Consider the following 25889-nt stretch of genomic DNA (forward strand, 5'->3'; position numbering starts at 1 on the left):
ATAAAAGTAAGTAATATTAAAACATAAGGAAATATGTACCATTTTTTAAAATAAAATCTTAGCTTACCTTAATGTGCGAAAGACCTGCGATGAAAAGAGGCAATAGATCAGTGGATTCGCCGCCGAGTTCAGCGGTGCCAGACTTTGGATGAATGTGGCGATGGCGATGTTGGTCTGTGAGTGGGGAATCTGGCCAAAGACCTGCAGCAGATCGAAGATGATGTATGGCGACCAGCAGATGATAAACACAAACACGATGGTCAATGTCATCTTGACCGTTTTGACCTTTGCCCGTGGAATAATGCCCCTAGAGCTGGCCCTCCTGGCAGGTGCGGCTCCAAAACCAGCACGTTCTGTTAAAACATAAATAACAAATAAAATAAAATATTTTTGGGAACTCCGATTTGGCAATATGTATAACCAGAAGATATCTTACCCGTGGGTACAAAAATGGAACCCTTTGCCCAAATCGTCTTTACGATGATCGCATAGCAGGCGGATATGATCAGCGCAGGAATGGCAAACAGAGTGGCCGACACCAGGCTCATGTACACCTGCCAGGCGATCGGTGAGCCCAACTCAATCCAGCATTGCGGATGTCCTTGAATGAGCTTCTCCTCGTACAAAACCAGGATGGGAAGCGAAAACAACGCCGAGATGAGCCACGCGCCAGCCACCAGGTGACGTGCTCTTTTCCCTAAAAGTATAAAATTTCAAAAAATATATATATATCTCTAATTTAACTTTAATTTGTATATTTTTTTCAAATTCCCGAACTAAATTATACAAGCAATGTAAGCAGAAGCCACAAAAAGCGCTCATCTTTGGCTAACAACATTTGGCAATTAGAAAACTTTTCATCCGACGACTTAACTTACACGACTTTGAGAAGTTCATGGGGTGTGTGATGGCATCGTATCTGTCGATGCTCATGGCCACCAGCACGTAGGTGGACGAGTATGTGACGCAGACCTGCGAGAAGCGGATGGCCTTGCAGGCCAGGTTGCCCGCCCGCCACGAAATCGTGATGCGCCATATGATGTCGGTGAGGACGTTGAGCAATCCCACGCACAGATCTGGAAATAATGTACTGGGCATTAGAAGCCAGGGCAGAGGTCAGCCCCAATCCCAAAACTCACCTGCCAATGCCAGCTGTTTGATGAAGTAGTTCATCCGCGACTTGCGATTCTTGTTGATGAACATCACGAACAGAACGGCAGAATTGCCCAGGACGATGACGGTGAACAGGATCCAGAGCACCGCAAACTGCTCGGTCTGGAAGAGTGCAAAGAACAAAGTGTGGTCACATTTCATTAAACGCCTATCAAGTTCATTGTCAACAAAGTGTTAAGCACGGAAATCACGCATAAAACTCAATTTAATGCCATCCAAGCACACACACACACACACGCCTTGTTTATGGCTCTTTAAATAGCCATAAAAATGATAGAGCTATGAATTCTAGCTGGGTGGAGCGGCGGGCAGGATGTGCCGGCGGAAGTTTGCTTCTTCCAGTTCAGTACTAACAAGACTAGGACAACACGACATCCTGCACACAAACACCCATGGACGCTCACCCACACACAGACGTGATGGAAGGCAGACAGCCACCGTTATTCCAGCAGGAAATTGCTGCCAAGATGAAGGACCTGCACTCTGAAAAATATTTCATTCGACTTTTAAGCGCGCTTCACAGCCCAAAATACGTGGATTGTTATTTAATTTATAGAACTTATATCTCAGGCAAACTTATATCTCAAAATTCAATTTATGGCAACCAAATCTAGCATTATAACAATGATTATATAGTAAACTAGTTGGCAGAGAATAATAACCCCTAATTACTAGTTCTCAATCTCTTTTACATTTATATCACACCTTAGTGATTTTTCTTTTTTTATGTTTTTTAATTTAACTTTTATTATTCTAAAAATATTTCAAACAGTATGAAGTGTAGAAGTGACAGTTATATATTACAACTGAAGAAAATGAAATATTCTTCATATGCAGTTTATACGGCAGAATATCCCATATATGCTAATATGACTAATGATCCCTTCATGGTATCTTCAAAGTTTTTGCTGCAAATTAAATTTGCTCTTAAGGCATCTGCCCCTATGCCCACGTCCATTGAAGGTAAGTTTGAATTATGGCCTCGGGGTCTTGCAGTCTGACGCCAACACCGATGTTGATGCGGACTTGCTTAAGGGCAGGCCAAGTAAACTTGTCCCGAAAAAAGCTGAAATCCTGACAGGCTTCGTCCTTGGAACTGCGCTCAGACTGAAGACGCCCCACCTTATGCTACAACTTTTTGTCCATACCATACTTGCAGTATTCACTTTTTGTCTGCTTTATTTTTGTTGCGGCCTAAGTGCGAGTTATATATATAGAAAGATATATATATATATATGAAGATATTTTGTTCCGGCGACTTTTGGGCGCTGTTAGCCGTCTGGCAAGCCAGTTCATCATGTTGCGCAAATTGGCGCATAAATCAACAAACGAGCAAAACGGCTATTTTTACTCATTTTTCGCACAGCCCCGTTTTTCATTATTTGCCGGTGTCGCGTTCATTATTAAATGTGGCTGCCTTCATTTGTCAGGAGTCAACATTTTTACATCTCTCCATCCGGACTTTGATTTTGATGTTTTACCAGAAAATGACTTGGCTCGTTTCCTTTAAGCCTTTATCGGATTTGAGCCCTCCACCTCGAGTGCAATTTTCTAGAATGACTTTCTAGAAAGTAAAGTTAAGGCAGTAGGAACTCTTCACGCGTTGCAAAACTTTTTCCCATTTGATGTTGGCTCAGCAGCATTTCTGCTTGAAAATTTTCGCACGTGTCTGCCTTTATTTAAACCAAGAAGTCATCGAAAATATTTGCCTTTACAGATTCATGTATTTTACACTCAGCGGAAGTAAAATCGTTTGCTCTAGAATAGTCATAGGTATCGCTTTACATGAATAATTGGTGAACATTAAGGTGTTTATATTAGTTTATTTATTTGCTTTATTTACAATGATTTATTGGCAAATCTATATAGAATGTTATCCGCACCATATTGACGGATGCATAATAAAAAAATAAGAGTAATAAATTCCCGTACTCTTTTTAACACAAAATAACTTTTGTCAGATTTCCTTTAGACAGCTTTAGATTTTTATTATGTCCCATGCTGTGGGCGCCATAAAAATGTAATAAACGGCACATTGTAAGCCTTTTTTAATGATCGACCATTTCTGGTTGCCTTTTTTTGCTTACTTTTCCACCATTTTTACGTGTGTGTCTGTGCGACTTGCCCTTTTTTGGCAAGTCATTATGCCTTTTTCAATTTGGCTTTGCACCTCGAGGAAATTGCTTTTTTTGCCGGGAGAACATTAAAAGTGCGAAATTTAATTTCAGCCAAAGGAAAAAGAGTTGAACGCACAAGCCAAAGGCAAAGGATGCAGGATAAGACCGCAGAGCTGGGCAAGAATGGGGATTTTGACCCGCCGCAGCAACCGTAAATCCTCATTAAAAGGCAATTCTTGCAGAGCACCTGTTGCCGCTCACTTGGAGCTATGGAGCAACTTTATCTGCCGCAAACTATTATGTCTGATTATTAAGTGGCACAACCATAACAATAGAAGCCACTTGGCACTGGAGAGCCACGCGCTGCAAAATGATGGTATCCGCTTTCCTTAACCCAGAAGAGCCCCTCCTAGCGACTTTAAGTGCACTTTGTGCGGCTTTGGGGCTCGTGGTTCACGGCTTTAATCCCACTAAATCGACCGTGCTGACAAATCTGAACCGCTGCCTGCGAATCGTAAAATGCAGCAACAAAGACAAATGGGTGGCCACAAACAAAGGCAATGGGAAATTAATTTCGCTTCACAAGAAAAGGAGCCATTTCCACGCCCCACACCCATTGTTGCACTTGTAACGGCCAACGGCAACTGCGCTTATAAATCAGTTCATGGCTACAAGAACTTTGCGGCAGTCCTGCACAAAATATAGTATATCCTGCGGACTCTATTTCAATTCAGAGAAGGTGGTCCCAATGTACACTATATTGTATTTAAAGTTGGTTTCGATACAATATTACAAAAAAAACTGGAGGTAGAAATCTATATTTCTTAAAAATTCAAATTAAAAACATACAATATTATTAATATAAAAATATAATGTTATTCATTTAATTGGAAATATTTTGTATTGCCGCTGAGACTCAGAAACTCAATCAGCACTGATGGTCATGGATTAGCAAAATCCATTTAATATCGAAAATAGCGGCAACAAAGGATTTTATAGGATACTTAAGAGTCCGCAATACTTTCGCCATAAGCTTAATCAACTTCTATTTTCGTAGCTCATATTTAAAAAGCATCCGAGCCGAGGACACGGAGCACATGGCACTCGGCCACCATTGTTGACTTTGTTGTTTCTTTGTTGGCTTAAGTTTTTACGCATGTAGTGCCATTTGTGCTTTAGAGTGTGTGGGTTTTTCGTGTGGCATTCTGATTGTGTCTGTGTGTGTGGATGTGGAAATGTGTTTTGTTTGGCTGCTTGTTTGTTTGCGTTTCCTTCGCACTTTTCAGGGCATTCATTAATAGCGATTACATTGTGCCTGAGTGTTTTGGCTCCGAAGAAGTTGCATAAAGTAAAATTAAATTCCATATTACGTATACGCAGCGTGCTCAGCCGGCAAATGGTCAGATAATAGGCATTAGCAGAAAGTTTCCCAGGTCAACGAACTCTGCCAAAGCATATTGTTCTGTCGCCTGGACACTATTTCTGCTATAAAAATTCATACATATATTTATATATATGTTGGAGAAGGACACTTGAGCTGGTAGGATATGAGAGCGTATTATTTTGGCATAAAAACATGCATTTGGGTCAAGCCGAGCACATCAATCATGGTTTTTATAGTGGTCGGTGCGGCTTTTCAGCCACAATGGCTGGTCGCTGCCGGTTTATGAACTGTCCTCTAACCAAAGCCAAAACCAAAGGACACTGCTAAGGACTGCGCTTTAATTCGCCTAATGGCCAAACATTTTGTCATCAGCTGGCTTAAATCTTCCCCTCTTGTCCGTGCATATTTGGCGTTGATGTTGACACAAATTGAAATTAATAAAAGCCCGGCATTACGGCCAAAACGAGCTGTGTGTACATGCTGTTGACAAACTGTTGAGTGGAAATTCGGGAGCGAGTGGGTGTAGAAATATGAAAAATTGCCAAAGATTTGCCAACATAATTGCGGTCGGTTATGAAAACGTGGAGCGTAGAGCTAATAAAGACCAACTGGCTGACATAATGGATGTTAAACTGGTTTCAGAATTTATCCTCAACTACCCGATGGACAACTCAATTTAAGCCAAGTATAGCTCTGGCTAATAAGAGATTAGCAGAATGAGTCTTGGTAATCTTTTAGCCCCACTGACAAGTGACCTACTAAACGAGTCGATAAATTTTTGGCAAAAAAAAAAATAAAACAAAAAGAAGCAAAGGCCAAACCTCAAATAGTTACGCTAGTGACTCGTAAATTTTCGGCCCAACAAAACACATTAATCAAATGAGTCGAACATAAATTAAGCTAGTTGCTCCAAAGACGGCCATAAAAAGTAATAGATAGATAGGTCAGAGGACTGTTGTTGCAATGGAAATCGTTCGGTATATAAATAAATTAAAAGCCAAAACATAAATATGAGTTGAGCTAAACTGATGTTTAGATAACCTTTGCGAGGGCCGAATTAAGTGTGTTGGCCAAAAATAACAGATAAAGCAGGCGCAGCCAGCCTTGATGACCAGACAGAAGGAAAACAAAGACAAGGTTGGACTGCACTGGAAACAAATAAAGTAATTTATTTAATAACAAAAATTTTGTACTATGAGGCAAAAGAATGAATTTCTGTGAAAAATACAAATAAACGTCATAGGTTTTAACAGCTAAAAAGTGGTTAGGTGGGCTTAATTCATATTTGCATCCATTTTTTTGAGTGTAATTTTGTAAGCTAGAGGCAAACAGAGAAACAATAAATACAAGCACGCGCCTAGAACTATGCAAAACAAATTACACCCTCCCCCTGGCCAGAAATGGGATGTGGAGAATCTGCTGCGGTTGGCGGAAGTTATGGCCAACATGCCAGTGTTTGTTTGCTTGTGTGTGTGTGTGAGTGCGGGCCTGGCAATTTGCATAAACAACATAGGCATTTGTGATACGTACCAAAAGTCAAGTCAGGCATAAATTTGAATATTTTTCCCAGCCATTTACCGCTTGAGTAGGGTTTCCCTTGGGGCCGGCGATAATTAACACATAAGCATCAGACACATGTCCTGCCATCCCCCCTTTCGATGTGTCCATGTATCCTGTTATCCTTGTCTGGCCATCGCCATCTTCTGCCAAATGAGCTGAGGGACAGGGCATTAAGTAGCCATGCCAAATCGTTTTATTTGTGTGGTCAGCAGATAAGTTGACAGGCAACTGGGCGTCGAAAGTGAAGCCAGATTTTAACTAGACACTGCCTGTCAGTCACTAAGTAAGCACTTTGATATGCGTCTGCAGACAACTTCATTTGTCTGGTGAACTCATAAATTCAAGGCACTCCTTAGAATAGTTGGTTTTATTCAAACTAAAGTAATTTTCAGGCGTATTTCTACAACTTAACGATACTGATGTCTTTTACTTCCTGGTAATATACAGAATAAAACGTAATTATAATTGTGAAGAGTTTTTTCTATCAAAAATTCTGCACCCAATTAATTGAAGACGTACAAATTATGCAAGTATGGTAACGAACTTTCCCAGTGCTGAAAAGTTTTTAGCTAAACGAGCAGCTCACCTAATGTCCATAGACATCATTAGAAGCCTGTTGTCTAACTTTGCTAGAACTTCCTCTGCACAACAGCAATCCGAAAGACTAAGCAAAATAGAAACTCTCAACTACAAAGTTTGGGCCAACATTTGTTTAAAGCTATTGCAAAGCAAAGAGGTGGAAAATGTAAGTGTGTATTGTTGATGTATCGGCTTTAACGCCAACTTTGACTACAACGAATGGCATTTCCTGCCCCTTCCGCCGCAGGAATTCAAGGAATTTAATTAACTTCTATTTGCCCAACGACTGCAGCACCTAGCGATTAACGAAAAGACAAGCTCTCAAGGGCTCAGAAAGACCAGTATGACCAGTAGGACCAGCAAGACCTATCGAAAGCTAAGTAAACTTTTTCTTAATTTAAAATTCCGCAAATGGCACTTGTCAAAGGAGCCAGGACGAATAGGAGCGGGGCATGGTCGGTGGGGTAAGAAGAAGGATGCCCGGCAGCCGGAAATGCAGCAGCACCATGAGGAAGCAGATCGGACAAGTTGGCAAAGATGGTCGACTGTCAGACGTGGAAGGCTACTGCCTGGCAGGCAGTCAAGTGCTCACGACTCCCGACTCCGGACTTTCGAGCAAGAACAAGTCGCCAGAGTTGTTATTTCTGATTTTGTTGCAACTGCAGCTGAGCAAATCTGTGCTCCTTTTTGTTATTTTTTCCGCTTTTTTCACACCGTCGGGAACGGTGTACTGTATATACATGGTAGAGCCGCACTTGGTGGTTGGATTTGATTCCATTTAAAGTAAGACCTGATTCAGTTGGCACTCACCCATTCCGAAGGTGCCAAGTCAAATAATTGTGTGCTGCCATGTTCTGTTATGCAAATTGCTGCGGTTGTTCGCGTTGAGGGATTTCGCACATAAAGTTAGCAAGAACGGGTATGAATGTAGGTTCAGCTAAATTTCCAGCAAGTGTTACTAGTTCGTTTGGGTAAACCACACGCAATTTGCGATGTTTGTAAAGCTATTAAATCCATTTTAAGTTTATAATTTGGCAAATGGGGACTACAGTTGGGCTATAAATGAAACCACTTGATTAAAATTGGTGTTAAAGTGCTAACACTTTAAAAGTCAATTTTTTGTTGCAATTTGATTTTAATACGCTTTGAAAATTCAATCTAAGTGGTATACTCAAGCGTAATTTATAAATACAATGGAAATCTTTGATTGAAAAAGTGCTTTACTATAAATGTGAAATGCGAATCAAATGCAACAGTAAATGTCTTACTGCTCGAGCGTGTGTGTGTGTGTGAGCGGGCATTATAAAGTGCTTTGTGTCAAAGGCAAAAATGCATGGCGTCTACGTGATGTGCAAACCAAATGCAAGCACGCACTTAATCATTTATGCACACACACACGCACATTGTCGGATAATGCGCCTGTGTTTGTGTGTGTCACATTTGACATTGCTCACGTAGAAAAAGGCACCAGGACGCGACTTTTACACGCCTTGGCAGAGTCCTGCCTTCAAGTTTATTCTGAAACTACTTTAGTGGAAACAGCGAATGTCATAAAGCTGACTTACGAATACAAACTAGCCGATAAACTTGTTGACGGATGATTATTTTGTGCTTATACAAGGATATTCGCAATGGAAAAAATCCTTTCGTATTTAAATCTTTCGTAGACTTAAGTTTTTAAATTTAGCCTTGCATAAATCACTTTTAATGCATTTGCATTCATCCAACCTGACATGTTCGCTTACTTTTCAAAACAAAGATTACGTGTATTACTTTTAATTAAAAACAAATACCACGTGTTGTACTTTATGTTAACAAGATTGCAAATTTGTTTCGTGCCATAGAACAATTTCTTTGCGAATTAAATTTTAGTTAGCTTTACAGTTTTGATAGATGAAATTCGTGCGAAAAACGGACCAGGTGTAAAGCCAAAAATCAACAAGAGGTAAACATGGCTCTTAATTAATTTTGTAAACGGGTTGTGCTCTGTGAAACACAGAGAATATTACGTGATGTAAACACACGGAAGCTGTTTGGCATCTCTCGACATCTCGACGTCGTTCGACCTGCGAATGACAGAGCCAATCGTAAAGTGCCTGCTGAAATGGAGGATGTTTGTGCCAATTTTATCGACATTGCGTAAATGACGGTGCCCATCGACTGCACCGCTACCGCGACGTCTCCCCTTTCCTGCAATCCCATCACCTCCACCTCCACCCATCAAAAATACATCGTGTCTTGCCACTTTGAAGCTTTTTTGGCATGTACTTCCCGTCCTTTGATGTGGCATATTCGGTCCCATTCGCGATGGCGAAAGAAATTGTGTTTTTCTTTAGGTGTGTCTGCCTGCCGTCTGACATACACATGTGTGTATATATGTTACCCCTAGTTTGAGTATATTACAAGTAAGAACCCAGAAAAATTCCAGGAATTCTTAAAGTGAATTTCAACTAAAACTTGATTTTATGAGGGGGAACGGTTGCTTATTTTGTTTAGTCCCAGATCAGGCAAATTCAGTGCGCTTGAAAGCTAAGAGATGAAGTTTTAAAGGTCGTTCCCTGTTAAATATTTAAAGACTTGCTTATAAGGCATTTAATAAAAGTTGAGATCATTATACCTCTTATGAGAGAATAACTTCTATTTAGTTTTTCCCTATTTCTAACCACACTTTTCAGCTATATGCTCGTAACTTAATTTCACTTAAAGTGCCGCACAATTCATTGCATACTTCGGTGCGTTGTGAGATGTTGACCTACTTGTACTTGCCAGGCTATGTAAATAGCTCAGTCTCAGTCGCCGTCGGTGGATATACCCATCACTCCATCCACTTCCCACTTTCTACTTTCTATTTCATTTACTCTGCGTGCTGACACTTTTTCCGAGACTGCCGCACTTTAACTATTTACTGAGCATAATTTCGCTGTTGGTTTGTCGCCTTTTGCAGTTTCTCATTAAGCGCATTTCGCGCACTTGCACAAAACCAGATGGCGATGGAGCTGAAGATGAATGTTCTCCGCTTCGGGGGATTTTCCCGGCATCCAATCCGCATTTTCATGCGGCTTAGTGTCGTAAAACTCCAAACATTCTACTGCAATTATCTGGCCGGGGGGGGTCATCTGGTCCCTTAGGCGCGGATTTCAGCGCTTTTACGATTTGCATAATTTACACAACCGTATTTTTTTTTGGCGCGATCTTCTTTTTTTAGTGTTTTTTAAGTGCCACCCTTCGTGTCTCGCTGTGTTTTTATTTTTTGCAACCCAAATGCAGTCGTGTGTTACGTACCCTGCTTTTTCGGGTTGCCGCCTTGCATTGCTCATACGCAGTGTTGCCACCGAGCAACAGCAGCAGCAGTGGCAGTGGCAGTGGAGCTGTAATTGACTTGGGCTATGCAAAATTTATTGTGTTCAGCAGCTCTTACTGCTTATGCATGCAAATTGTAATGATGCGAAAATGTAGTTGCGGGTTTTTCACCCACCATTGCCACCAGCACTATTCCATTTTCACTCTGAGATATGTAGACGCTTTTTGTGAGCCATTTTATGTGTGTTGCGGGCTGTCAACGGAAGTGAGTGGCGTTTTGCTGCTTATGAAAATGAAATTAAATTTTTTGTCGAGTGTGCGGGAAGTGATACACCCCGCAGACAGCCACGCCCCATTGTTCGGTCTCTTATCGTCGCAGCTTATTGTTGCACAAAATGTCGCTTGATGTCAGTCATTAAGTTCACTTCCGGGGCATGATTACAAAGCTCTTAGGAATGGGGCAATGGGAAATAAGCCACAAGGATATGTGCGCACTTATCTGTTGTGATAAATGCGGGTCTGTCCGTTTCTTTTGTAATATTGTTTTGGGCATGTTCTTGTTTTCCTATGAGAGCAATCCCCCTGGCTAAACGCAAATACAGTTCAGATTCCATAATTCAAGTTTTTATGAGACAATAGGATGAGCTAGGGAGGGTTTTTAAAAGCGGTCAAAGGTGGCCATTATTTTCCCTATCACTAACAATTTATTATCAGCCGCACTCTCATTTAAGTACTAATAATTTTAAAACTGATTAATAAACACAACTTTCATTGTTGTTTGATGGTTGATCGATTTATCGAAGTTCCACTGTAGTAATAAAGCATACATTTGTCAGCAATCTGTAGCAGGAATGGCCCTGGGCTTTGTTTGCGCCTCGCTGATTGCAGGAATACTTGTAACTGGGAGTCATGGCAAACAAACAGCAGCTTGAAATCGATGCCAAAGGTTGGATTGGGTGAGTCGTGGAGCCAGATGAAGCTCCCCAAATTCCGACTCGGCACAGCGGGGAAAACAAATCAATTAGACGTTAAAAAGGAAGCACAAATAGCAGCAAGGCACCTAACCAAAACCCACATGTGGATAGGTTTTCCCCCTCTGTTGTTTACTTCGATTTCGAGTATGGCGATGGCGATGGTGATGGCGATCTCCCATGACGACGCCCACTTAATGTTTATCAGTTGGAGGAACGCTATTAACGCCATGTTGATTTATTGCAATTTAATTTGGTTTCAATTTGGGGTTTTCGCCTCGCCAGCAAGTATTTTATTTCACAAATTATGTGCAGACACGACTGGGGCGTGGCATTGGATTTGGCCAGACTTGGGCGTTTTGGTCCTGTGGTTATTTATAGCGGTTAACTCTCCCAAGAGGACAGCCGCAAAGATTGATTATGGACAGTAAAAAGGTTTTCCCGTCCATAAGGGGAAGTTTACATTTTATTTGATTTTTACGGCTCACGAAAGGCACGAAGAAGTCTTTGTAATAAAAACTTTGAACCAATTTTTGAGTGCCTTTTGGCCTTTCCTATTATTTTCAGCACTCTGCTTCCTCTTTGGTACATTTTCCAGGAAAATATAGCTCATATGCAGATGGCTTTCACTTATCACAAAGCATCGCTTCGGGCAACTCTCTCCTGGCTTTATTGATTTGCTGTTTAATGCCTGGCCATAAAAGTCAACCCATGATGGCGGGGGAGGGTACTAAAAGTTTCCGAGGCAGACTCCCCTTTTAATTGTTGTGCCGAGTTCAAAGTTCGAGCGTGACAAATAAACCAACAATTAACTTGAACACTCATTAAGTCAACTCCTCATCCGTCGTCCATCCATCTTCCACCCTCGTTTTTACTGCAAAATATTTGTGAAATTAACACTTTCATTGTTTCGCATAAGTTTATTGCCTGACGAGCTGGCTCAAATTCTGGCAGACTTTGGATGCCGAGCAGGCAAATTATAACAATTAGTTGGCTGAAGATGCTTATTGATTTTGCTGGTCAAGTGACACTTTGGGGAATTTGAAGAGTCTTTTCGTAAATACCACCATTCAACGACGGTACACTGAACCCGATATTGAACCTGAGATCTGAACTATTAGCGGCCTGTGAATTTTTGGTGTCGGTGAACGCTTGATGAGCTGCCAGAAATCGGCGAAGCTGAAGTGTCAACAAACCTGTCCGGTGACCTCATTACGGTTAGATTAAAGTGGCGGAAGTGCATTGACTTTCAATGCCAAATGAAATACAATTCTCATATTTTATCGAACGCAAACACAAGACGGGAAATGGCACACTGAGAAAAAGGAATGGTGCACATCATTTTTCTGATGCTTAAAGTTCTTTATCAGTTTACATATGTGTGGTAAAATGTGACGCAGATTTACTGAATGCTTTTTGTTTTTATTATATAATGCATGCATAACTTGAGTCTAAAGCGGATTACCTGACCCCAAAATATTTCCCATAATTCCCTCAGGAATGGCTCAAGCCTTTGTTCCGTTTCATCTGCTTTTCTCTCACTGCAGCTGTCACTGGTTATTCCTGGTGGCAACAAATCCTTATAAATCGCTATGACACATCCAACTAACAGGCGACGTGCCAGATAAAACTCTTGTCAAAACGTATTTTATGGGCTGGGCCCAAGGATTCGTGGAGGCACAGCGAGCGACAGAAGTCATCAAGGACCTGCGGCCATCCTGCCATCTAGGCATCCTGGCCGTCCTGCCTTAATAAAATTGATGTTGGAAGAGCCACAGTGGTCGCAAAGGCTGGCCAATGGGCAAATAATGTTGTTAACTCATTTTTAGCCAAGTAAGCGACGCTCGGTCCCCATGGTCACATTTGAGGGCAGCCCATTGGCCATTGGCCCATAGGCCACTCAAGCACTTGATGGCCTTGTGGGCATTTTGTTGTGTCAACAGTGTGTAATTAAGCCCAGCCACGCGTGTCAGCCGCCTGGAATTATGCTTTAATTTGCATTAAAGCTCGGCAAGTATAATTACACCTCGACTTGGTGGTGGCAGCAAAAAGCAGTTCAGTTCGCACATATGTTTATTTACTGCCTCAAGGGCTGGGCAAACACTCAAAGCCGGGTACCATAAACAAGCAGCTCAGCTGAGCTCCATTCCTTGGGTAAATTTATTTTCGCAAGCCGCTTAGTGCTGTAATTTTCCCCACTGGCCAACGAACTTGACAAAGGCAAATTAAATTGCTTAAAAAAGCGGGAAAAATGGTAAAAACTGTGCGTTAAGTGGGAAAAGGGGCTCAGCCAGTCTGTTAATGATGCCGCTTTGTGGCCACTAAGTGTTTAACCTTGCTGAATCAGAAACAGGTTCAGAACCCAGACGCCGACAAGGACATGTGTCCTATATTTTACATGCGTCAAGTCTCGCCGTTCCGCAGCCTTCACATGCTTAATTTTCCTTAGCAAATAAGCTTAAGACACATTTTTACGCTAGATTAATGAGTTCTTGGAATTGACGCTCTGTTGCAGAATAATATTTGCCAAAGCAAAGGAAATTGCGGTGTGGGCCAAAATTTTGCTGGCAGGAAAGCCCTCTTAAACAGCAGAATTGAACGCTTGAAATTTAAGCTTAATCTCCTAAAAAAAAAAACTGTATAAGGGCTAAATATAATTTTACATAAAAAAAACTTTGTATTCACACGCACACATCCTTTATGGGAAGGCCAATTTAGCCACTATTATAAAATTGGCAGCTGTTTGACTTTTATCAACATGCAAACAGGCAGTGTCGGTTTTGTTTTTTTGCCAAATATTTGTGCTGTCACCCTAGAAAATGGCAATTAATTTTGTCCTTTGATGGCCACATTAGCCCGCTCACCAGGGTCATCATTGTTTGAGCTAAATTGTGTAATATTAATATATACGTACATACATACGCGTTGTAACAAGCGACCACATGAGGTCCGGGCTAAAATTAGATATAGTGCCACTTCATACGTAGGAAAATCAGAACGTGGGTGCCTTGGAAATGGCGGGGGTCTCATTAGAGCATATGTAATTATGGAGTAATAAGCTAAGATGCGATGTGTGAAGGATAAGCCAAGGACTATCGCAGATGTAATATTTTCCTCCCACGCGCACGAATCTCCCTCAATGTCCAAACAAAATGTGCGGCTGCATAATATGCCATCGTTTCCTCCGGCCAGCAAACAAACATAAAATGGCGCAATGTTGTCGATTCTTTCAGGGAAAGTGGCTTTGAGTCGGAAAATTCGTTCGATTCCGTTTATTTGCGTCGTCTAATGCCCCCAGATCCGCATTCTCGTTTATTGGACAGCAATGCGCAGTTGGCCATGGTCAGCAGTGTGACATTGGCCAACCTTCCAGCTGACCCATCCCCATGCAGTTGTAATTGGCATATCTGGGCCAAGCGGACTTAATGTCCGAACCCTCAACTTTAAGGTGAGATGCCGAATTCACTGATCAACTTAAACATGATTTAATAGTGTTAACAGGGGATTTCATGAGATTTTTGGCAATGGGAAAAACCAATCACAATTGCGCCACGGATGACCGCTGGTCAGCCCAAATCCCTAACTAAGCCATTTGAATTGCAAATCATATGAGACCCCTTTACGCCTGGGATCCAGCGCACCCAAAAAAAATATACATACAAACATTCGGGATTCTCACGGCATTAGGAAAAATGTTGCCAGTTCAGCGACCTTTTTATGCCACCGCTTTTATCTTCACATTTTTTTCTGACGCCTTCTGTGTGACAGATTACCAAAAGCAACTTTCGTTTTGAAGTGAATCAGACCCATGTAAAATATTTTTTATTTATTTTTCATTTGCTGCGAGTTGTCAAAGGCTTGTTAATATGGGTAAAACTAAATAGAGTCCAAGAATAAATATATTTTTGGTTATTTTATTTAGACCGGATTGTTTCACACAAATTCCATCTAGGCATAGAGCATATTAAAATAATCCCCAAATACAACTGTTAACATTTGTACTAATTGATTAAATTATTATTATACAAAACTATTAATATGAAGGCAGGGTCATATTTATGCTTTGGATTATGAACTTTATGAACGAACCTACTACACAATTGTTTACTTAGCTTACAGCTGTGCAAATAATGTCATGCCGTAGTACCGAAATATGAATATTATATATTTTATTACCAGAACCCAACTATGCAAACAGCGAATCAATAAGACTTAGTCGCCATGAGGTTATTGTGACATCGGTTGCTCAGGCGGGGAGACAAAACCCTTAACATCGCTCTTTGTCAGCCAAGATGCCATATGGTGCTGCGGCTCCTAAAATCCCGAACGCGACTCCGCTTCTCTGTGGTTCCGAGTCCTGCAAAGGACTCATTTAAATAAGCCCGAATTTATGGCACGCACATACGCACGCACACACACACACTCACACTTTGAGTGATTGGCGCGTTTAAACTTGGCTGACTGGAAATTGGCTTGGCTGAGGGATACTTCCGATCCAACAATGGTGTGATTTATACGATGGTGCGTATGGAAATTTCATTACATTCATGGTGTGCTCTTTATGGCATTCTTTAGCGGTGGAGAGAGAGAGAGACAGACAGAAGGACGAACGGAAGTTTAGTTTAATCGAAGTTGTTGTCACGATCTGCTGGGCTCTCTGATTGATTGCCCCTCATTGATAAAGAGTGTTCTGTTACCAAACCCCGAAAAAAATATGCAAATCCTTCACGCCGTCTGAAACTTTCGCCTCTTCTTGGGTTTTCTTAATTTCAAACTGCCAAATGACATTTGGCGTTTTATTGTTTTTTCTGCGACTTGGCTGGTTGACTTGTCAGCCTGAAATGAAGTTTGCCCAGTTCGTTGCTTTTCCATTGCGAAAAAGGGAAATTTGTAGCAAATTGAAAATTGTACCGTCAAGCAACAAGCAGCGTCGGCAGCTGTGACTTTGTGACCCTTTCCACGCAGTTATCCTTTGTTTGAATTCGGCTGGAAACTACAGAGAAAAATGCTGCAGCTTTTGGGAAAAATAAGTAGTTCTTATCTACTCTACTTTCTACTTTTGCATTATATAGAAAATATTTATATCCAGCATATAGTCGTTTTAATATTGTACCTATGAAACTAAAATAAAAGGAATAATGTAGATATATTTTGTTTGCAGTGAGTCGATTAAGATGGAAATCAAATCGCACAGCTGCGCCTTTCATACAAAATAAATAAATCGCATAAATGGCCAATACTCTTTCTATTTTTTCGCACCCACCTCATAAAAGTGAATCGAATTGAAATTGTTTATTTTTAAATTGATAGGAAGTAAACTTGTCCGAAGTGAGAAAATCTGTATTTCTTAGTAAATGTGCAGCACTTATTACAACGCCAGGCATTTGGCAGCGATCAACAAAGTTTCGATTTAAGTGCCATTTTTCAAAGTCCCATTGCATTTAGGAAGAAAAATCTTAAATCTTTTGGCTCCTACATTAATATTCAACCACCATAAAACTCATTCCGCAACGTAAATCATTTTAATTCGTATTTAAAAAGGGAGCCCCTGCCACCTAATATCCACGAAAGAATAAAACCTCTTCCCCCAAACGTGAAATGAATTTAAATTTTTAAATCGCATTTTGCGGAATAAAACATGTACTACAAATTGCCACTTATTGTACTACTGTTCAAACGTTAAAATTCAAAATTGCATGCGAGTAGTACAGCTGTGGCTTCAAATTCAATAAATAAATTAGTTTGTGTGCGAATATTTTCGCTTTTTTTTCCGTTTCTTTATTTTTTATTTGGTTCACACCCACCTCATAAAAGTAGAACGAATTTAAATTGTCAAATTCGCCGGGGTCGCTGGATGTGGAGTTGCCGCCCGTCTCCAAGTCGTGACTTGGCGCCGCTGTCGTCTGGATCTGGACCATTGTGGCCGAGGCTGTCGTGGTTGCTATCGTTGTTGGCGCCAGCATCACGTGTGATATCGCAGGTGTGAAATATGTCAGATTAACTGCCGCCACGTCGCTGGGCGTTAGGGACTCGCCGCCCACGGCCACGCCCCCCGCCCCCTGGGTGCCATTGAACGACCTTTCCGTGGAGGTGGAGGACGCCAGCCCCGAGGATTCGGAGGCGGAGGCCAGCGTGTAGTAGAGTGAGCTATCGAATAGCCTTAAGTGCAGCATGATTGCGCCTCAGTCTGGCATCGCCTGAAATAGGGGGGAAATTAACAGCGAAAATTAAAAGAGTGCTTAAAAGTGTATATATCTTAAAATATATGGCCTCAGCCAGCGGGTGCTGCTTAAAAACCCATAAATCCGAAATGAAAAGCTGCGTAATAAATGCTTTAAGTACTTTGCCAGCAAAATACAGAAATATTTGCCTCAGTTAACATGGCTTCTGTGTGTAAATTTCGGTACCCAGCAGGTGCCGGATTTTCGGCCTGTTATTAATATCGCGCATACGCCAGGGGTGACTGGTGCTTGGGTATGGTATCTCGGTCGTCCTGATTCCTTGGAAATTAGTAATGGCTTGTAAGATAATACCACCGGGCTGATACTGTAGGCAATAAGCCTAACATATTTTATTACTTCCCAGTTGGATAAGTACTCAAGAGGACGCCATTAGAAGCCGTTGTTTCAGCTTTTGAAAGCAACTAGTGCTTTTACCATTACGAGTTTTATACTAATTTAAAAAATAGAATATATTTTGTTCTATAAATTAACCATTTAATTGTGATATTTAGGCGTGACCCTTTTTGGCTTAACCCCTCAGCTAAGTTCAGTGATTTGGATTGATTTATGACACCAAGCGTGTGCGAAGTCATGCCAAGAACGTGTTCCTAATTGAATAGATGGGACTAACACACGATTTGAACCCTAGGGACAGGAACTCGAGCAATTAGCAGGCAACAATAGACATTTAAACCAAAAATGGCATTGTCACGTCGCCGGTGGCAAACAAAGGAGCTGCTCAACTTTGATGCGGCCTCTCGGAAATTTATGCATGCATATGTGCCTGCGTCTGGGATCCATCTGTCCATGTTCGTTGCTCTTTGGCTGCAACTTTAAATTGATTAGCCGCAACTTTGCGGGCGGCCCTCGAACGACGTGCCCGAAATTCGCAAATAAATTCTCCTTTAAAATGTGCAAAAACTTTTGTTCGCCGCAGCCAGGTATTTGGCCCACTAATGCGAGCACGCAACTATTTGGCCAATGATTTATATGAAAAACACCCGTCTGGGTCGCTTCTTTTCCATCTGACACATTCAATTTGGTCGAGCGCAGCTGCTCGACGGGATAGTTGCCATTTTCCTGGGTTTTTCCAGGGGAGGGGGAGGAAGATGAGCGGCACCACATGCCGCATGTTTTTGTAAATGTATCATTATCATGTGAGGCGGCTGTAATATTTCTACAGATCTGTTCTGAAATATGTTGAGACTTATATAACTATCTCTTAGTATTTGCAACTAATCCGCTTAAATAATAGCATGAAACTGAACCCCAAGAAACAATTAAAAACAGTAATCACCCTTTAAACTCGACGATTGTTAGTAGGAAAGCCAGTTGGCTGAGTTTGCCTGATATTTACATATGTAAATGGCTCAAGAAGCTTTGAAGTATTTTGACTGGCGAATCAACCCATTTGAGCTTTGCATAAGTTCATCTCGGTATTAAAGTTTCAGGCTGCTGTTAATGCGCATTTAATTTGCATGCAAAATAGCCAGAAAAGTGTCTAGTCGGTAGGCGGCTTCACTCTAGGCCCAAATCTGGATTCTTAGCATTATATGTGGCCTAACCTTCGCGGCGAAGAGGAAAGCGCAAGCTGAATTTGATTGACATATTTTGAGTAAGCTGTCAGTTGAGCCAACACTTTTCTTGGCGCCCGAATCGACTCAGGATACTGCCATTGGCATTTTTCTCCAGAATTGACGCCTAAGCCGTCGAGCTGCATTCAATTTGTGAATAAATCAGAGAAGCGTTCAAGAGGATTCCGATATATCGACAGAAAGTTTATCAACAATGAACCTGAATTAAGTATACTGCGAAAAATGAGCAGTCTGTAGCGTAAGAGCGAAAATGTGTTTTGTACAAATAAGTTTAAGTGTTCTCGGAAAATTCATTTACAAGAAGCGCAACTTTTCAGTTAAAAAACAATTTACAAGCTGGAAAGATTTAATTTGAAAATCGAATCTATCAATGTGTTTTTAAGTTTGTAAAAACGACATTCTTTGCAAAGTCAAACTTGGTTGAAAATATGACTTTGTCCCATTGCAAAAAGGACCACTCCTGGATCTGGTTGAAACAACTGAATCGCAAAGGACCCCTTTTAATCATGTGACTCTACAAACAGAAACACCCCTTCCCACCAAAAGCTCAGGAGTTGAAAATGGCTCCGGAGAACATTGAGTTCCAAATTCGAGGTGACTCGAGGAAAACTGATGCGCAGCGCTTCCATGAGGTAGACTCTATAATCGAGGAATCCCGGCGGAGGAGCAGCATCCGTTCCAGCCCGCGGCTTTGATGGCATTGGATTACGCGGACATCGAGTTCAAAATGCAGGAGAGTATACTTTGATGGTCGGAACGCGAATATGACTGACGAAAATGTTAGAAAATCCAAAGCAAGTGAAATAATTGTCAGCAAATGTAAATTAATGCATTTTGAGAGCCTAAAACAAAACAAGCTTTTTAATTGACATTTGTGATTCCTGCCACCAGTTCTAGTTTATCTCAGAAAATCAGGATTACAAACGGATCAAGGACTTAGTATTAAGCCTTTAAGGTCGCAGCATGAGTTTCGTATTCTGATTTGGATCCTTTAGCTGAGTGCTATCTGTGTCTCGCAAATCTCAGTTGCCAACTTGGCAAAGGACTTTCTTTTGTCTGCTGCAGTTTGTTTTTGGGCGAACTCTTGTGCAACGTTGCGTATGAGTCATAAAAGTCGAAAGCATCTGGCTTTTGTTCTTCGGGAGCCACTTGCAGCATATTTATGTTATGTTGTTGTTCAGTTTTGGACGGCATTATATAAACCATTACACTGTCTGCTCCGGAGTCACTTTCAATGTCCTCCATGACAATTGCCGAGCATATATTGTCCTGGGAGGGGAAAATGGCGTCGTCATGCTGCCTCAAAATGAAAAATTGATTTCACAGCGAAAAATATGGCAGCGACAAAAGGCAAACGGCATAAACTTTATTAGGTCACTCCATCCTGGCCAGTGGAACACAAGGTCCACCCCAAGACTCCACCGTGGTCATTCTTTTTTCCACTTTTCCGCCTTATGTTTATGGCTGGGACGTTGCATGCGCTGCCTCTCTCCGTATGCACTTGCAGTTCATGGCAATCAGCGTCATAACGACCTAAGTTTAGTATTTCATTTCAGTTTTATGGAGCGTGACGCGTGTCCAAAGGATAATTGCCAGTGGGATTGTATTGGGAGAAATGGCTGGGATTATTTTCATTATGCTTGCGCATGTCTCTCATTCGATACTTTTGATTGTGCCAACAGCAGACTAATTGACAATCCGAAAACCATTGTCGGATAGCAGCGATCAGACGGTGAAAATCCACTTAAGGCGCTACAGTCTTTTAAGTAGCCACTAAATTTAAATCTAAATGACAGCATTGTCGCACGTCGTGTTGAAAAGCAGACACCGAAACACACGCAAATTCGAAATGGTAGCCGAGAAACTGGATATCGAGGCTCGTTCGGCTGTCTCAAAATATTTTCCACCCGTGTTTCGTTCTGTTTTCCCCAAAATTGTAAATAGTCGGGGCGAGCAAATTGAAAAGTTGCAGCCAGCGAGGTAGTGGGAAATGGGTGTGAGTGTGTGTCTACAAAATTTGCGGCCCCTTTGGAATGGTCCCCATTGGCCTAAAATGCCGACTCGTCTTTTCAACGTGGCTGCTAAGGCACGGTGGCCCATTGAGGGAAAATTCTTGGCGAATTTTAAAGTAAGGGGTTAAGTCTGAAAGTTCGCTAGGTATAACATATATTAATATTTAATAAATAATTGGAAAAATGCTCATATAATTGTAATCTATCAAAGAAGTTCCCATTTTTGATTTAATTTCTGCAATATTTTTTTGATTTTAAAATATTTCAAGAAACATCTTTCGTCAGAACGTGCGCACTTTATTAAACGAATCCATTTTTCGCATGGCAAATGCTCAACCATTTAAAAAAGTTTCAAGCAGACTTTCTTGATTAAATAATACGATAAGAGTCCTAAAGCTGACATTAAATTTTCACTTGTCTTTAAAGCTCGCAAAAATACACCACAGTGCTGGAGCGGCATTGAATGGCATTTTATTTTATTATTGCACACAGCATGCTCGCTGGCTGCTTGTGTATTTATATTCAAATTTGTAGCACCTGTAAAACAGTTTGCAAAACAATGAAGACGCCGCCAGCAGACTCCGGTGAGGGAATGTCAGCTGCTGCCCCATCAACCTTTTTGGACCCATCACTCCCATTCCGAATGCCAAAAGTTAGACAAATGTATGTAAATGGAAAATGTGCTGGGCGAAATTGCGTCAAAACATTTGCCACACGAGATTAAGTTGGCCAGGTCCATGATATGTTTTAAAGTTTGACTTTCTTATCGGCCAGCCGGAGCCCAGACATTATGGATGAAATGAGGGGCAGAACTTGAAGGGCGCGTGCTAAGCTAAGTCTAAAGCCATAGACATGAGTTTCTTCTCGCCTGGCAATCAGACAAAAGAAAAGCTAAAAGAATTGCGTATACGACGCGTTGCCTTGACACCTGGCGTGGGCAGCTCAGCCTTTGCCATCCGCCATTTGCCATCGAGTGAATGCCATTTTTTTTTCATGCTTTCTATATTTACGCAGAGACCCGAATGGGAAGACAATACCATTTATTATGAGTTTATACAATAATTTATAAATACTTTTAACCCCGTCCGTCGTCTACCTGTCGTCTGTCAAGTTTCCCGAATGTGTAAACACACTTAGCGTTTGATTGATATTTGGCAACAAAACATAAATGACAAGACCCTGAAAACCGATATCCACATCGGCTAAAGGGAAACAACCCTTTCTTTATTTTTATATTCAACCAGCGAAAGGTGTAGGAAGAACGCCACTTCAAATTGGTGAATATAATTAATTCGAGTGAAATAAATACCGGGTGTCGAGTGAAAGGCAATGGTTAAGTCCATTAAGTCAATTATAAATAAATTATGCTGCCTTCAGTTCCTGCTGATTCCTGCGTAAAAGTAATCGCCAAAGTGGCTGGAGGGCCTTAATTACCTGAGATGGGGAAAAATTAGGAAGAAATTCCGCAGTTCTGCTGGGAAATTATTATTATTTATGCGTATTCAAGGTATGCACTGCAGGTAATTGTTTCTCCTGGCAAATGAGTTGTGTGGTTGTAGTAATAAATTTCCATTTAGTTTGAGTCCTTAAGAATTCCAAAGGAGTAACCTCAACGCATTCGGTATTCGCAAATACTGCTGTTCAACAGTTAAATCACTTAGTTGATGGGTTCTACTAGTTAGCTAATGAAAACCAAAGGCCACGAAAGCTTAACCACAGCCCCAGGCGTCTGTCTCTTTCACTTACTCCCTATCTCTCTCCCGCCCTCTTCCATCATCGGGCATTTATATCTGTGAAGTATAGTACGTCAAGAGTGAGCTATATGCCCCGTGCTTTGGGTATAAATTATGCAGGGCACATACATTGCTAACTGCTCTGAGAGCAACGCGTTCTGTGTTAAGTAGAATTTTGAACTTGACTTAATTAGACGCAAATGCAGAAAATAGAAAACGCCACAACCGCAACTCCCGAGAAAATTCGAAAGCGATGGCAGTGATGCCAAAGCTGAGATTTGGCTTAAATATAGTATGCAATATAAATCCTGAAAGCATCTTTTTTGATTTGTGCAATTCAAAAGTGTAATAGTTACCAAAGCGCCTTCAGAAATCCTAAAAAGAATGATTTAAGTCAATTCTAAACAATTTTCAGTCGATTTCATTTTTTTCCTAACTACCAATGCTTAAACAACACTCTCAAAATGCTGTGAACGAATTTTTTTAAAATTTAAAACTGTGTTTTTATGCCCATCGACAGATAATCTTTGAGTAGGAAAACAAATTTTAAAGAAGGAAAACGAAATTTCAAATTTTCAAACTGGATTTTTATGACCACAATAAGCTTATTTCGTAGATTATCTTTGAGTATAAAAATACTTTTAAGTCCTCCGCCAACGAATAATGTGTATTGAAGGCGGCTGTCCAAATTCTATACCAAATTTCGCTGGCAGGAAAAAATGCAAATTCAAGTTTATAGTTTCCCCATCAAGTATCGCGCCCAATCTGGCGACTTTGAAATAGAAAGGATCTTACTCGCAGGGGGAGTCCTTACTGTGCGAAAATGGCCAAGTAAGCAGCTCCACTCGATGGTAAGTCCTGCGTTTGCGGCTTGACTGTGAATATTGAGGGTAAAGCGCGTGTCATGGTGTCCTGAGATAGGAGCTCGTAGCTGAAAGCTCGGCTCCTTCGATGCCTATTGCCCCCAAAGGCCGTCGCTCGTTAATTAATCAAAATACTTACCACCGAAGCTGCTGTCAGCGGGTTTTCCCCGACCGCTTTTTCCCTTTGGCCTGGTCAACGAACCTGCCACTGGAAAACTGTCGCTTCGTGCGTATGGACAAACAATTAAAGTCACGCGCCAGTATTTAATTAAAAGCTGAATATTGCAGCAAGTGCTGCGGCCAGGAAGTGTCCAGAAAGTCACTGGGCAGCGACTATGAAAAGCAATTACGATTGTATTGCTGGCACAAATAAAACTTGCAGCCAAAGGCAAATTGAAAATTTTGCAAAAGGGAAATTAAATTGGGCACGGGGCCAGATGAGCAAATAAGTCAACAGCAGACAAGTCAACGGGCGTTCCAAAAGTATCTTTTTTTGGCCAACGCACAAAGAGAGATTGACACCTACAACGTTGATTTCAATCAGCTGCCACACGTGGGCCACCGGCCAGCCCCCTGTAATTATTGGTGCGCCCCTGGGTGTGCGGCACAAAACACGCATTTTAATTTGGCTGAAGCAATGAACTTCGAAATCAGAAGGCGCCAAAAACTTAAAGACAACTCCGAGCGTCTTTTATTTTTGAGTGCACTCGGAAATATTTTGTGGCCATTCCTCAAAAGTAATAATTTATTCAGAGTATACCTAATATCATAAATCAACAGGAGTGAAAATAGTATACGACTTCATCCAAAAAGTGTTTTTAGTGTCCCTTTCTTTTCCCAGTGTATGTTTTGTTTTCAGTTTGGGATTTCTGGAAATGCTGTCAATCACGGGAAGGCGTTGCGTTGATTCGGCGGTTGGCGTTAGGCGGGCAGGTCGCAGACATATCACAAATCGCTCGAGTGTAAAATAATTTGTCTCGATTCCCTTCTGCCTGAATAAAATCAATAAACGCCGCTCGCCGTTTGGCAAGATGCTGCAAATGCCATTTTCGGCAATCACATTTACTGGAGGCAGCACAAGTCCTGGGCTCTCTCATTAGAGCAAGCACCTGGCGGTGTCAGGTGAGTGGAGCAGCTCGTCACCTCATCCCCGCCAGCAGCATAATTGCGACGACTTCTTGGTCTCGAAAATCTAGGGAATAGCACTTCTAATGCCTGGCACGTACGCGCCGACGACTGCAAATGCTGCTTACCGCTTACTCCTTTCATGTGGGCTCATCACCCTTTCCCGACCCACCTGTGATTTTGCATTGGCTGCCAGGTGTCTCACCTTTGATTGCAGCACTTTGTCCGCACACACAATCAACCAGATGTAAATACAATTGGGCGACAAACGTGCATGACTTTGGCTATGTTTGTTTTAAGCACCTCTCGAAAATGTAGATTTCAACAAGATGCTGCTTTCTTTTATGTGGCTCGACAATGATCTTAAAAATCTATCAGCTGGATGTATCCTGAAGCGAAGTTTGAAACATTCTGTTCGCGATTTCTAATTTTTCCCGTGTGGCAACAATTTCGTCAACTAATAAACTTATCAAAGTTCATCTGTCATGTGCACATAAACATAAAATGTGATTCGCATTTGACTCCCGAAATCGTCAACGAAATGAATCACGTAATGCGGACTATTTATGGAGCAATATTTGGATTGCATATAGACGAGGATATAAGGAATAATAAAAGCATAAAACAAAATGACCCATGCAGGCGTATAAGCAACGTTTCCGGATGGTATTATGTACGTATAAAGTTGGGGGTCTTAAAGAAAGTTTTGTTTGTTGGTGTTATACTGAGCGAAGGAATAAGTAAGTATACAACTTCTAGGGAACTTTCAATCTTACTTCCTGCGCCTCAGATCCTTTTCCGAGCACTCTGATTCACTCATAATTCATAAGTCACTCTCTTGTCAATCTCTCCCATCGATTAGCATCAAGGATTGAAGTTCAAGCATTCAGTCAGCTGCACAAGGGCACTCACCCTGTGAAAACACAGTGCAGTTTCCACATTTCCCCAGGGCGGGAAAAGTTTTCGCATTTAAATAAGTTGCAACAAAGTTGACTGGTGTTCGATTTCTGATACTCTATGCTTTTCAATTGAAACACTGTGAGCATGTGCGAATAACTCCATAAATTATATGTGTGTCCAAGCGATGATATTCGGCTAAAGTTTCAATGCGAAATTGAAACAAATTTCGTTTTGCAGAGTTGGCAGGAAGCATTTATGAACGACATTCAATCTGTAAGTTAATTTGTGCAAAAATTACCATGAAAACAATTCGCTTCTGGCGCTTTCTATATTGTTGTTTGCTATTTTTGGCACGT

The 25889-nt window shown here is 41.3% G+C and overlaps 1 protein-coding gene across 1 annotated transcript in view; it reads right to left on the minus strand.

Moving 5' to 3' along the window:
- LOC6729689 (cardioacceleratory peptide receptor) overlaps positions 1-25889 on the minus strand; it is a 33088-nt gene that overhangs the window by 1120 nt on the left and 6079 nt on the right. The window contains exons 2-6 of the mRNA XM_016174662.3: positions 16889-17281; positions 1140-1275; positions 879-1076; positions 437-697; positions 68-353 (exon numbers count right to left, since the gene is read on the minus strand). Coding sequence (XP_016036356.1) covers positions 68-353; positions 437-697; positions 879-1076; positions 1140-1275; positions 16889-17257 — 1250 coding nt within the window. The 5' untranslated portion in view covers positions 17258-17281. The remainder of the gene's footprint in view (positions 1-67; positions 354-436; positions 698-878; positions 1077-1139; positions 1276-16888; positions 17282-25889) is intronic.

This window comes from Drosophila simulans, chromosome 3R, assembly GCF_016746395.2.
Source record: "Drosophila simulans strain w501 chromosome 3R, Prin_Dsim_3.1, whole genome shotgun sequence".
Lineage (NCBI taxonomy): Eukaryota > Metazoa > Arthropoda > Insecta > Diptera > Drosophilidae > Drosophila > Drosophila simulans.